This window comes from Rana temporaria, chromosome 8 (genome assembly GCF_905171775.1).
Source record: "Rana temporaria chromosome 8, aRanTem1.1, whole genome shotgun sequence".
In the NCBI taxonomy this organism is placed as follows: Eukaryota; Metazoa; Chordata; class Amphibia; order Anura; family Ranidae; genus Rana; species Rana temporaria.
In genome coordinates, this window is record NC_053496.1 from 138,502,469 (window position 1) to 138,515,582 (window position 13,114).

Consider the following 13,114-nt stretch of genomic DNA (forward strand, 5'->3'; position numbering starts at 1 on the left):
AACTTAAAGGAGAATCCCCATCTGTACTTTATTCTTGCTGTTTGCAGGATATTGGTAACATCCTTCATCCTGCGCCTCCTCTCCAATGTGGCAGGGGAGATGTCAAGGTATATCTGCAGCCTTTTATCATCATATTCAATGTTAGGAGTGTTTCTTGAGGCGCGCATGATGTCTTTTACGAGAAAGTCCTTCATACACATAATGATATCCCTGGGAGGTTTATCAGGGGATGGTTTTGGGCGGAGAGCTCTGTGGGTTCTATCACAGATGAACGCTGACATTGGTCTATCAGGCAAAAGCTTGTGGAATATTTTTGAAATGGTGGGCATAAGATCTGTGACCATCTCCGGGACACAGCGCACTCTAATATTGTGGCGTCTATTTCTATTGTCCAGATCTTCAACCTGAGCCTGCATAAATGCAAAGCTGTCAGCTAAGGTCTCATAGTCTCTTCTCAGATCATTATGAGCTAATGAAAGTTCATCATGTTTTGTTTCCAGGACATCAGTGCGATTGCCAATGCATGCAATCTCCTGAGAGAGAGTAGCGGTAGATTTATGCACTTCACTTTCTATTTTATCCACTAATTTATCAAAGATGACAGTAAGACTTGCATCTAAGTCTGCCTTGGAGAGGGGAGCATTGTACTCACTGTTACCATTAGTGGAGAGGAGAGTCGGTAGGGTTTTCTCTGTGGCCGCGTGAGAGCCGGCGCCATCTTGGGACATCTTGTGCTTTCTGTGTCCGGCTTTTAAAAGAAAGTTTGTCAGGTTGTGCTGAGAGCGGTGCGATCGCCTGTTCTTCTCTGTAGGCATGCACGGATGTTTCCCACAGAGGTGCTGGGTGTTTTCACCGATGTTGGAGCAAAATAGCCCTGGGGATTTGGCCTGTATCGTCTAGGACTGACGGAGCTTCTCTCACTCGCGACCTTCCCGCATCGTGCCGTGCAGGCGCCCCCATTAAACCCTAATTTTGCATACATGGACAGTTTTGAATTATATGGTTGTGAGCATCCCCCAATGAGTAGGAAAAGTTTTGCTTAATTTGTGTCCATCACAAAGTTGACTAAACAATGGAGCACAGAACTCTTAACTTTCCATATCATTTGTTTGCTCTATATGTCACTAAAACAAAAATAAGTTGCCACATAGATGCAACAATACTTTTTAGTAAAGTTATGCTGACAAATTGTTGCCATGGTCCAGAAGAGATAACTGGGTGCAAGTGTAATAAGAGTGCTTGTTTCCTTTCTGCTTTGTAAAAGTAATTTCAGCGCTATGGGAATTTTTGTTGTAGGGAAACAGTCTGTCAAACCTCCTTTTTTCCTATATTGTGAAGTAATACAAATAAAGTTGCTAGCTTCTTATCTGCCATTACTAGCTCCTAGAAAGGAGCCAACTGCATACCGCATACATTACAGTTTGTAAAATTCAGCTTTACCCAATACTAGGAAGGACAGAGTGCTGCTTATCAACTTAGTGCCTTGAAAAAGTATTCCTACCCATTAAAAAATTTCCACATTTTGTCATGTCACAACCAAAAAGATAAATGCATTTTATTGGGATTTTATGTGATAGACCAATACAAAGTGACACATAATTGTGAAGTGGAAGGAAAATGATAAATGGTTTTCATTTTTTTTTTTTTTTTACAAATAAATATGTGAAAAGAGTCAATACTTTGTTGAGTAACCTTTTGCTGCAATTAAAGCTACAAGTCTTTTTGGGGATGTCTCTACCAGCTTTGCACATCTAGATAGTGACATTTTCCCCATTCTTCTTTACAAAATTGTTTAAGCTCTGTCAGATTGGATGGAGAGTGTCTGTGAACAACACTTGTCAAGTCTTGCCACAGATTCTCAATTAGATTTAGGACTGGACTTTGACTGGGCCATTCTAACACATGAATATGCTTTGATCTAAACCAGGGATATGCAATAAGCGGACCTCCAGCTGTTGCAAAACTACAAGTCCCATCATGCTTCTGACTCTGGTGTCATGCTTGTGGCTGTCAGAGTCTTGCTATGCCTCATGGGAATTGTAGTTCTGCAACAGCTGGAGGTCTGCTAATTGCATATCCCCGATCTAAACCATTCCATTGTAGCTTTGGCTGTATGTTTAGGGTCATTATCCTGCTGGAAGGTGAATCTCCGCCCCAGCCTCGAGTCTTTTACAGACTCTAATGCCCTGTACACACGATCAAGATTTCCGATGGGAAAAATTCAGATGGATTTTCTTCTAAGATTGTCCTGTGTTTGGCTCCATCCATCTTCCCATTAATTTAGACTGGCTTTCCTGTCCCTGCTGAACAAAAAGCATCCCCACAACATAATGCTGCCACCACCATGTTTCACAGTTGGGATGGTCTGTTCAGAGTGATGTGCAGTGTTAGTTTTCCGCCACACATAGCGTTTTTCTTTTGAGCCAAAAAGTAAAATTTTGGTCTCATTTCACCAGAGCACCTTTTTCCTCATGTTTCCTCTGTCCCCAACATGTTTTTTTGTTGCAAACTGCAAATGGGACTTCTTATGGTTTTCTTTCAGCAATGGCTTTCTTCTTGCCACTCTTCCATAAAGGCCCGATTTGGGGAGTGCATGACTAATGGTTTTCCTGTGGACAGATTCTCCCACCTGAGCTGTGGATCTCTGTAGCTCCTTCAGAGTTACCATGAGCCTCTTGAATGCTTCTCTGATTAATGCTCTCCTCGCCTAGCCTGTCAGTTTAGGTGGATGGTCATGTCTTCTAGTTTTGCAGTTGTGCCATACTATTTCCATTTTCGGATGATGGATTGAACAGTACTCCATGAGATGTTTTTTTGGTATGGGCCTGCTTTTTTCTTATGGCTTGTTTCTGCTCTTTTTCTAGGATAGACAGATGAAAAAGAAATGTGGAAACTGTAGAGCCAGGCTGTCTGATGTATATAAAAAACTTTTTTGTGAAGATTGTTTTCCGTCTAGGGCTAATTCAGAGACTTCCTCTTTTAAAGAGCTATTGTCTTCTATGAAGGAGGTGGTTGCCTCCTTCTGGTCTTTCAGTGACAGGGCAGCAGGTCTGGGACCTTCTTCCTCTGATCACAGGACTCAAGAACCTTCTGTTAGACCCTCTCTTTGGTCTGAGATCAGTGATTCACACTATACCTTGAATCCGGAAGAAGGAGAGAACCCGAGCTCCTCATCTGATGGGGATTCCGCATCAGTGGGGGAGGCAGGTAACCCTAAGTTTATATATATACCTAGGTAACCCTAATTTATACCTCTGAGCAGATTGAAATGCCGCAGCAAATTCAATCTGTGCAGGATAGAATGTATAGGGGGCTTCAGGGGCGAAAGTGAAGGACTTTTCCGGTTCACCAGTCACTTAAAGCGGAGTTCCGGCCACAATTTCACTTTTTAAATATAAATACCCCTGTAATACACAAGCTTAATGTATTCTAGTAAAGTAAGTCTGTAAACTAAGGTCCGTTTTGTTAGGTTGTTACAGCATTTAGACACTTTATAAAATAGAAATTGACTGGGGCCATCTTAAGTGTGGGCATCATGAAGCCAGACTGTATGACTTCCTGGATTTCAGCCTTGCAAATCTCACACATGCTCAGTGCTGCACAAGCAGTGTCAGATCAGGTTTCAGCACCTGTGCTGTCCAAGTCACATGATTCTTTGAGACTGGGGAATGCACAGACTGCTGGAAAGTTACACCCACTACATTCCCAGGAGTCTGTGCAGTGTAGGTTAGAAAGCATTAAGCACCTAGGTGCAGGAAGTGGGAAGATTAACTATTCTGCCTAGCAACACTTTGAAGGCATCTAAAAAAAAAAAAAAAATTCGTAAAGGACTAATGACATTTTTTTAAAACTACTGATGTAATGTTATATTTATGGGTGGAACTCCACTTTAAAGATATGATTCTGTCAGAATGAAAAGATCCAGAAAGGTTAGTGTTCCAATCTAAAGGGCACAAAAGAAGATTTCCTTTTCAATCTGAAATTGAAGACACTTTCTTTAAATGTCCTAAGCTAGATGCCCCTATGTCTCAGGTTTCTAAGACCTTAGACCTGTCCTTTGAAGATTCAGGGGTCCTGAAGGAGCAAATGGATAGGAAGGCCGATTCTTTGCTACGCAAGGCCGGGGATGCTTCAACTTTATCCTTGGGTCCAGTTGTAGTATACACCAGTGTGGCTAGGAATTTAGATGTATGGGTTCAGCGTCTGGATGAGCTCCTTTCGTCTGACACCCCCAAAGATGAGATTAGGGGGTCCCTCCCACTCATTGCTAAAGCAGTAGCCTTCTTGGCTGATGCAGCTGCATCCTCTGTGAAAGCTACAGCAAGGTCTTCTGCTCTCATTAATTCAGCCAGATGAGCAATCTGGCTTAAGTCTGCGGAGGGGGACCTGGTCTCCAAGAACAAGCTCTGCAACATTCCCTTTGAAGGCAATCTCTTATTCAGTTCCTCCTTGGTGGAGGTACTAGCTCGAGAAGAGTAAATGGTTCCCTTCTTCTCAAAAGAATAAGCCACAGAATAAGAAGACTTTTTGTGGTTTCCAAAACAAAGCTAATTTTGGAACCAACAGACAACAGGCAAAGAAAAAATGGTATTTTAACAAAGATAAGCAAAAAAGGGGATTCTCTTTACTGCTTCAGCTCCTTCCGAAAATCCCCAGTGATGCCAGGATAGGGGTAGGGGGAAGGTTGTCCCACTTCGTCAAGGAATGGGAAAAGATTTCTGACAATTCCTTTATCCTCCAAATATTGGAAAGGGGTTACAGGTTGGAATTTTAAAAATCTTCCACCCCAGAGATTTCTTCTTGCTCATCTGCCGAGAACCCAAGCGAGACGGCAAGCCATGTTGAATCTAGTTTCCATGTGGGAAACAGAAGGGGTAATTTCCCCTGTCCTCGAAAAATCAAAAATTCCGGGGAATTTATTTCCATGTCTTTCTGGTTCAGAAAGCCTCCGGCGGCTTCCGGATGGTCATCAATTTGAGCGTCCTGAACAAGTATATTCTCTACAGACGTTTCCGGATGGAAAACATTTACTCTGTGAGAAATCTATTATGGTCAGAGGTATTCATGGTTACCCTGGATCTTCAGGACGCTTATCTTCATGCTCCAATCTGCCAGAACCACCGAAAGTTCCTCAGATTTGCGATTCTCATGGACAACGGGCAGTCATTTGCAGTTCAATGCCCTCCCTTTCAGTCTCTCAGCAGCGCCCAGGATTTTTACAAAGATCATGGCCAAAGTCATGGCTTTTTTTTGGATACAAAGTGTATCGATCGTTCCATATCTGGACGATTTTCTGATCTTTGCCCAGAGACAAAGAATCCCTTATCCAGGATCTGCAGTTGGTTCTGCGGACCTTTCAGGATCTAGGGTGGAAAGTCTTGTCTGGTACCCTCCCAGAACATACTTTTTCTGGGTTATCTAATAGACTCTGTTGCTCAGAGATTTTTTCTTCCCGAAGAGAAAGTTCTGAAACTTCTTCTCACCGTGCAGGTCTTCAGATTGCTCCCACAGACCTTGCTTCGGCGGGTCATGCAGTTATTAGGTTTAATGACCGCAGCCATCCCAGGAGTTCCTTGGACCCAATTACACTCCAGACCCCTTCAGGCGTTTCTCTTACTCCATTGGGATCGCAGGAAGGATTCTCTGGATCAACTAGTTTAACTTCCAAGGGAGGATTCTCTCAATCTCTGCAGGGAGGGAAGAACTGGACGCAACATGCTCCAGTGAAGGTTACCACAGATGCCAGTCTGTGGGGCTGGGGTGCACATTCTCAGGACTGGCAGGCCCAGGGAGCTTGGTCGCCGGAGGAGGCAGACCGCCCCTCAAATTTCAGGGAACTACTAGCTGTAGGGAAAGCTCTCTTGGCTCTGCAGGAGAAGCTCAGTTCAAAAAACCTGTTGGTGTTTTCAGACAATGCCACAACAGTGGCATACCTGAACAAGCAAGGGGGCACTCGTTCGGAGTCACTCCTAATGCTATCACAGCAGATTCTTTTCTGGGCGGAAATCAATGTCACCACAATCAGAGCAGTCCACACCAGAGGTTCAGAGAACACTCTGGCGGACTATCTGAGCAGGGTGAGTGTAAGTTACAGCTGTTGGGAGTTACAGCAAGGCACATTCCAGGAGATTGTGCTAAGATGGGGTCTTCCTGCAGTGGCTCTTTTTTCCTCCATTCTCAACAGAAAACTGCCGGCGTTTTTCTCACTGGAGAGAGAGACAGGGTCCTTAGAGATGGATGCTCTCTCCTTCCTGTGGGATTTCGCTTTGGCCTACGCCTTCCCTCCTTTTCCCCTCTTACCTCTGGTAGTTTGAAAAATGATTCAGGATCAGGCAGAAGTGGTTCTGATGGCCCCCTGGTGGCCCAGGAGGAGTTGGTTTTCCTCTCTGAAGACCCCCTCTGGATCTTCCTTGAAAGGGTGTTCAGAGGCAGTTATTCAAACTATCCTGGACAGCCGCAAGTTGGTAACTAGAAGAATCTATGGGAAAGTGGGGAAAACTTTTTTTCCTGGCAAAGGAAATCCGGTTTAGGTTTCTACTCCCTGTGTTCTAGATTTTTTACACAAGGGAGTGGAGAAAGGTCTATCTGTCAGCACCCTTAGGGTTCAGTTTGAGGCCCTGTCTGTATTTTCAGACAAGAGGCTAGCTGAAGATCCTTTGGTCAGGAGGTTTCTTTCAGCCAGATCTAGACATGCTCCCAGGATGGTCAAACATGTGCCCCCTTGGGATCTGTCATTAGTGCTTAATGCTCTAACAAGGGCTCTGTTTGAGCCTTTGCATGAAGCTTCCCTAAAATGTATTCCCTTGAAGATTTCCTTCCTTTTGGCTATCACGTCAGGAAGAAGGATTTCTGATCTGCAGTCCCTTTCCTGTAAATACCCCTTCCTGAGGATTTTAGAGGACAGGGTAGTGATCAAGCCTGATCCTTTCTATTTGGCCAAAGTTTCTTCTAACTTTCATAGGTCCCAGGAAGTAGTCCTTCCTAGTTTTTGTTCCTCTCCCAAAAATGCGGAAGAGGAAAGATTTTGTTTTTTAAACGTAAAGAGATGTCTGCTTTACTTAGAGAAATCCAGCAGGTTTAGGAGTTGATCCCAGCTGTTATTGTATTGTATTGTTCAGTGGCCCCAAAAAGGGATACAAAGAGGCCAAAAGTTCTATCAGCTATCAGCTGTCCTGGAAGGTGAGGGGGAAAAAAACCCCGTTAGACTTACTGGTAACGGTATTTCCAGGAACCTTCCAGGACAGCATCTATATTCCCACCCTATTTTTCTATTACCTGATGGTGGTGTGTTGTTTTTTTTTTGTGTGTGTTTTTTCCCCTGCCGAGTGCACTTTGGTGAAGGTTTACTTGATCTTCTAAACAACTGAAGGTCAGAGGAAAGGGAGGGGCCTTTTAAATTGTGATTTGTGTTTCCTGTAGAGGGCGGAGCCAATAATCTCTCAAGTAGCTGTTCTGGAAGGTTCCTGGAAATACCGTTATCGGTAAGTCTAACAGGGTTTTTTTATAACCTAACCCTGCTTTAAACTTCTCCACAACTGTATCCCTGATCTGTCTGGTGTGTCCCTTGACCTTCATGATGCTGTTTGTTCACTAAGGTTCTCTAACAAACCTCTAAGGATTTCACTGTTTTTATAATGAAATTAAAGTGTTTGTTAACCCCCCACCCCCCCCAAAAAAATGATGCTCCTGTCCCTTTAATGTGCAATTAGCATCATGGTGCTTTTGCTTTTTAAATTATCCCTCTGTATCTCCTACAATAGCTGTTTGATAATGGTCACCGGGTGATGTCACGCGGTGACGCCGCCTCTTATGATGTCACAGTCCCATCATGCCCCGGGCGGTGACATCATAAGAGGTGGGGTCATTGTGGGTTTTTTCTTGAAACTTTTTCCTCCCAGGTGAATGGGTAGGGGTACGATGTACCCCATACTCATTCACATAGGGAAGGGGGCCGGGATCTGGGAGCCCCCTTATTAAAGGGGGCTCCCGGATTTGGATAAGCCCCCCGCTCGCAGACCCCGACAACCAATGGCCAGGGTTGTCGGGGAGAGGTCCTTGTCCCCATCAACATGGGGACAAGGTGCTTTGGGGTGGGGGCGCATTAAAATCCCAATAAAATAAATTTGCGTTTTTGGTTGTAACATCACAAAATGTGGAAAATTTCAAGGGGCATGAATACTTTTTAAAGGCACTGTAGTTGCCTAATGGGAAGGGGCGACAGATGTCTCTTTTAGAAAGAGTAGATGATAAGGAAATACCAGCTGAATATTTCTCTTATAATAAATGGTTTTGTTGTCAAATAGCATTTTCTTCACATTTCTTTGGTTTTGCTAAATACTTGTCTTAGGGAACAGGGAATAGTTACCCATTCAGTCAAGTTTTAATTACTGACTTCGTTGCCATTTGAAAGTCCTCTTCTCGCATTCTACCCCAGGGACTGATAACAACAGGATAGGAAAGAGAAATATGGGAACACAGCAATAAATGGCTTGAGCTCTAATTTACTTCAATCATGCAAAAAAACAAAATTAAAAACAAAAACAAAAAAAACACTGTAGCTGCAAAGATAATTACTGAATTGAAACTGGGCACTCACGACCCTTTGGCCATGAATACCATCACGTGTCTTTTATTAGGAGGGGGACATGTTGATTTGCAAAATAAAATACAACCATATTTAAAAACATATAAGAAAAAAAATCAATCCAGAACAGAACTCTCATTCTGTAATTTAGCCCTATATGTTCATTACACTATACTCTGACACTTATAAATGCATCCACTTTCAAACTTCAACCTTGTAAATTTAAAAGGTAAACTAATACATTGATGAATGAGTGAGAATATCTAAAAATGTTTCTAGTGTTCACATGAAATTATTATATTACGTTTTTCTAAATATTTTTCAGAGTAATAGTGAATTCCACCCCCAAATGCATAGACCCCAATGATAAAGAAGGGAAGGTCATAATTTCTTGTTGGAAAAGGTGAGTATTACTTAATATAAAAGTTAACAATTAAAGAAAAGTGTTGATGATTTTACCAAAAACTTTTATCACTTCAGCACAAATGAAAAACATTTACAGATGCACCAATACAGAATATAGACATATTTATACACATAAGGGTGTGTGAAAAACATAATGATATGTAACAAGGTGGCAGAATCATGTTGTTTTATAAGGTAGTGTGCCATTGGAGTGTCAAAATTGTTTTACATACTCTTTCCATGTCTATCCAGCAACCATCACTTGTATTACATTTCATCTTACATAAAGCAACACAAACTTAAAGGGTCACTAAAGGATTTTTTTTTTTTTTTAGCTAAATAGCTTCCTTTACCTTACTGCAGTCCTGGTTTCATGTCCTCATTGTTCGTTTTTGCTCTGATGTTGCTGTAATTCTCCTCTGTTGTGGACACTTCCTGGTTGTCTGTTTCCTGATCACCACAGTACTGGGAGATTTTAGTTTCATTTTCAAACCAATACAGCTCTATGGCACTGTCCAGCACAGATACAGAAAACGAAACTAAATGCAAAAACGAAACTAAAAAACTACAGGTACAGTATATGATTGATTTTTATCTATTTTTAAAAGGAATCAGTTAACTATTATGTCTCTATACCCTGTAAACAGTAATTTCAGCAAAAACAAATGTTTTCATTTAGTGACCCTTTAACTTGTTAAAGTTAGCAAAATGACCGGAAATATTCAGCGCTGTCACCCTTTTTTAATGACAACTGCGCGGTCATGCAACAAACTACATTTGTATGTTTTTTTTTGAGACAGATAGAGTTTTCTTGTGGTGGTATTCAATCGCCACTGGGTTTTTTATATTTTTGCTAAAAATATAAAAAAAGAGGGAAGATTTTGAAAACAAAAAGCTTCTTAGTTTCTCGTAGAAAATCTTGTAAATAAGTAATTTTTCTCCTTCACTGATGTGTGCTGATGAGGCTACACTGATGGGCACTGATAGGTTGCACTGATGTGGCAACACTGATGGGCCACTGATGAGGTGGCAATGATGAAGAGGCACTAATATGCAGCACTGATTAGCATTGATAGGTGGTACTGTTGGGCACTGATGGGCACTGATAGGCAGCACTTATGGGCACTGATTGACAGTACTGAAAGGCATCACTGATTGGCATCACTGATGATCACTGATTGGCATCCCTAATGGTCACTGATAGGCATCCCTGATGGGCACTGATTGACGGCACTGATAGCCACTAACTGGAATCACTGATAAGGACTGACTGGCATCACTGACATCACTGATGGGCACAATTGGGTCTGCACTGGTAATCAGGGCACTGATAATCAATGCCCTGATTATTTGTGCAGGTCTCCCCTGTGATAGGCTTTCCTCACCTCACACGCTGTCAGTCCGAGGAGAGGAAAGCCTAAAACCAGCATTTCCTTGTTTACATGTGATCAGCTGTGATTGGACACAGCTGAACACATGGGTAAAGAGCAGCGTCATAAGCTCTTTACAAAGATCGGGGATGCCTGGGGACACAGCGCGCCGCCAATCACCACACGCACCCACGAGCGCGCAAGCGTGGTGAGAGTAGGACGACGTCATGGTGTCGGTTGTCTCCTGCACAGAGCTTCCGCCACTGGACACTGGACCGGAGGGGCTTCAGAAAAGGTATGTATAGCGATTTTTGCTTTACAGCGCTAGATAGGTTAGTCTTAGATTGTGAATGCAAGTAGATTTTGGGATTTTAGCTTCAGGCAGAAATTCCACTTTAAAACGTTTGTTAACCCCCAAAAAAAATTCATATCCTGGCCCCTTAAAGCAGATTACATAGCACAGTGCTTGTGCTATGTAATTTGCCCCCCTCTAAACTGTAAAAAAAAATTAACTAAACTTGCCACTTCCTGTATGCCCTCTCTAATCAGACCACGATAACCAGGGCAGCTCCGACCTGATCACTGTGGTCAAAGTGCCTCCCTCAGGGATAGGCTGCTGTCCCCTCTGTTCTCCTCTCTCCCCCCTCACCCTCTCCTTCCTCCCTGTCAGCACCCTCTCTGCCTGTCTTCACTCAGCCTTGCCCCTATTATTAAAAAAAAAAAAACTAAAATTGTCACTGCCAGCCCCTCTATTAGAGGCTGGCATAGTACACTGTGCTAAGCATTTTTTAAAACGAGTGTTGTAAAAAATGATATTTAGCTGTCTTCAGGCCGGTCACGTGACTCGCGGTCGCTTTACAGCTATGAGACGGGATTCTGCAGAGGAGAGAAGCAGTCACGTGATCTCCCCGGCTGACGTCAGAGGGAGATCACGCCCCCTCCCACAAAAGCCATCCGTTGGAGCTGGAAAGCGGCTGTGAGTCATGTGACCAGCCTGAAGACAGCTAAATATCGGTATTTACAAAATTCGTTTAAAAAAAATGCTTAACTCAGTGTGCTGTGCCAGCCTCTAATAAAAGGGCTGGCATAGACTTTTACAAATGGGTTCACAAACCCTTTTACATTTAGGTAGCAATTACACCAAAGCAATCTGTTTCAGTGCCCTAACATGCGTTAAGGTGCAATGATATATTTTGCATGGTGACATGTCTAATCAGAGAACACTTTGCATTCATTGAGAAAACATCAAGGCAGCGAACGACATCCTATGTTTACTATGCAGAGGGACAGCTGCTCAGCACAGCACCTGGAAGAACGTGGCCATCACTGAAATAACTCAGTCTACTACATCACATATGCATACTTACATTGAACCAAGATGGCCCAATGTAAGCATACAAAATATATTATCACTTGAGTTCAGCTTTAACAGGGTTGTAAAGGTTTGTCTTTTATTTTCTAAATTGGTTCATTTAAGCTAGTGCATTGTTGGTTCACTTACCTTTTCCTTCACTTTCCCTTCTAAATGTTTATTTTCTTTGTTTGAATTTCTCACTTCCTGTTTCTCCTCAGTAAGCGTTCCACCATCATCTGAGCGGTGGAAAGTCATTTAGAACAGCTTACTGAACACCTTACTGAGAAGTAACAGGAAGTGAGAAATTCAGCCAAAGAAAACAAAGAAAAAAAACATTTAGAGTCAGTTCACACTAGGGCGACACGACTTCCAGCGCGACTTTCAGAGGCGACTCCGACACGACTTGAGCATGAACTACAGGGCGATCTGGGGCGATTTACAACAGGACTTGAAGTCGTCTCCAGGACAGGAGACTTTCCAGTGGTCAATCAAACAACAATCAGCTCTAGGGGAGGGAGGGGGAGGTAGAGGTTTGCCTGAGAAATGTATGTTATCTTCCTGGAAAGTCGCTTCAGTTAAGACAGTGATCAGACTTGGATCAGACTTGGATCAGACTTCCATTGAAATCAATATGTACAAATCGCCTACAAGTCGGATTGAAGTAGTACAGGAACTTCTTTTGAAGTCGGAGCGACTCAAGTCGTGTGTATTAAAACCGCTCCCATTCACTTGCATTGTTTTTCTCGACAGCGCGACTTGGGACGACTTGAGGCGACTTCAAGTCGGATCCCAAGTCGCCCCAGTGTGAACCGGCTCTTAGAAGGGAAATTGAAGGCAAAGGTAAGTGAACCAACAATGCACTAGCTTAAAGTAACCTATTTAGAAAATAAAAAAACAAACCTTTACAACCCCTTTAAGGCAACCTATTCATTAAAATTAGGCTGCCAATACATTACAACAGATGAAAAAACACATGATATCTTGTTTTCAAAATGCAGTATACCACAAAACACAGTATGTGCATTGTTGTGCACTGCAGAGAATTAGGCACCACAGTAGAATGCATTGGAGGTGCCATTCACAACAAATGGCACTGCAATGCACCACACAAAGAGCAGGTATTTTACCTCACAAAATTTGAAATGTGCATTACTACAATGCACATATGTGAATGGCCCCCCCAGGACATGTCAATATTTGCCTAAGGCCTCATGCACACAATTTTTTTTCCTGCCTCTAAATGCCCCTGCATTTTAGCCTATGTGTCCATGCACATATAGACTTTTAAGCCCTGTACACACGACCGGCTTTCCTGCCAGGAAAACTACCAAGAGAGCATTTGGCCAGAAAAAACGGACGTGTGTATGCTTTCCCGTCAGGGAAACAGACAGGAATTCTGAC

At 42.8% G+C, this 13,114-nt stretch overlaps 2 protein-coding genes across 5 annotated transcripts in view; one reads left to right on the forward strand and one right to left on the reverse strand.

Moving 5' to 3' along the window:
• RASSF4 (Ras association domain family member 4) overlaps positions 1-13,114 on the reverse strand; it is a 283,607-nt gene that overhangs the window by 186,906 nt on the left and 83,587 nt on the right. The window lies entirely within an intron of this gene.
• The window catches only part of LOC120909115 (C-X-C motif chemokine 13-like), a 39,789-nt gene that overhangs the window by 25,812 nt on the left and 863 nt on the right, over positions 1-13,114 (forward strand). For both annotated transcript variants that reach the window (XM_040320776.1, XM_040320777.1), the window contains exon 3: positions 8,910-8,987. In XM_040320776.1, the coding sequence (XP_040176710.1) occupies positions 8,910-8,987 (78 nt within the window). The remainder of the gene's footprint in view (positions 1-8,909; positions 8,988-13,114) is intronic.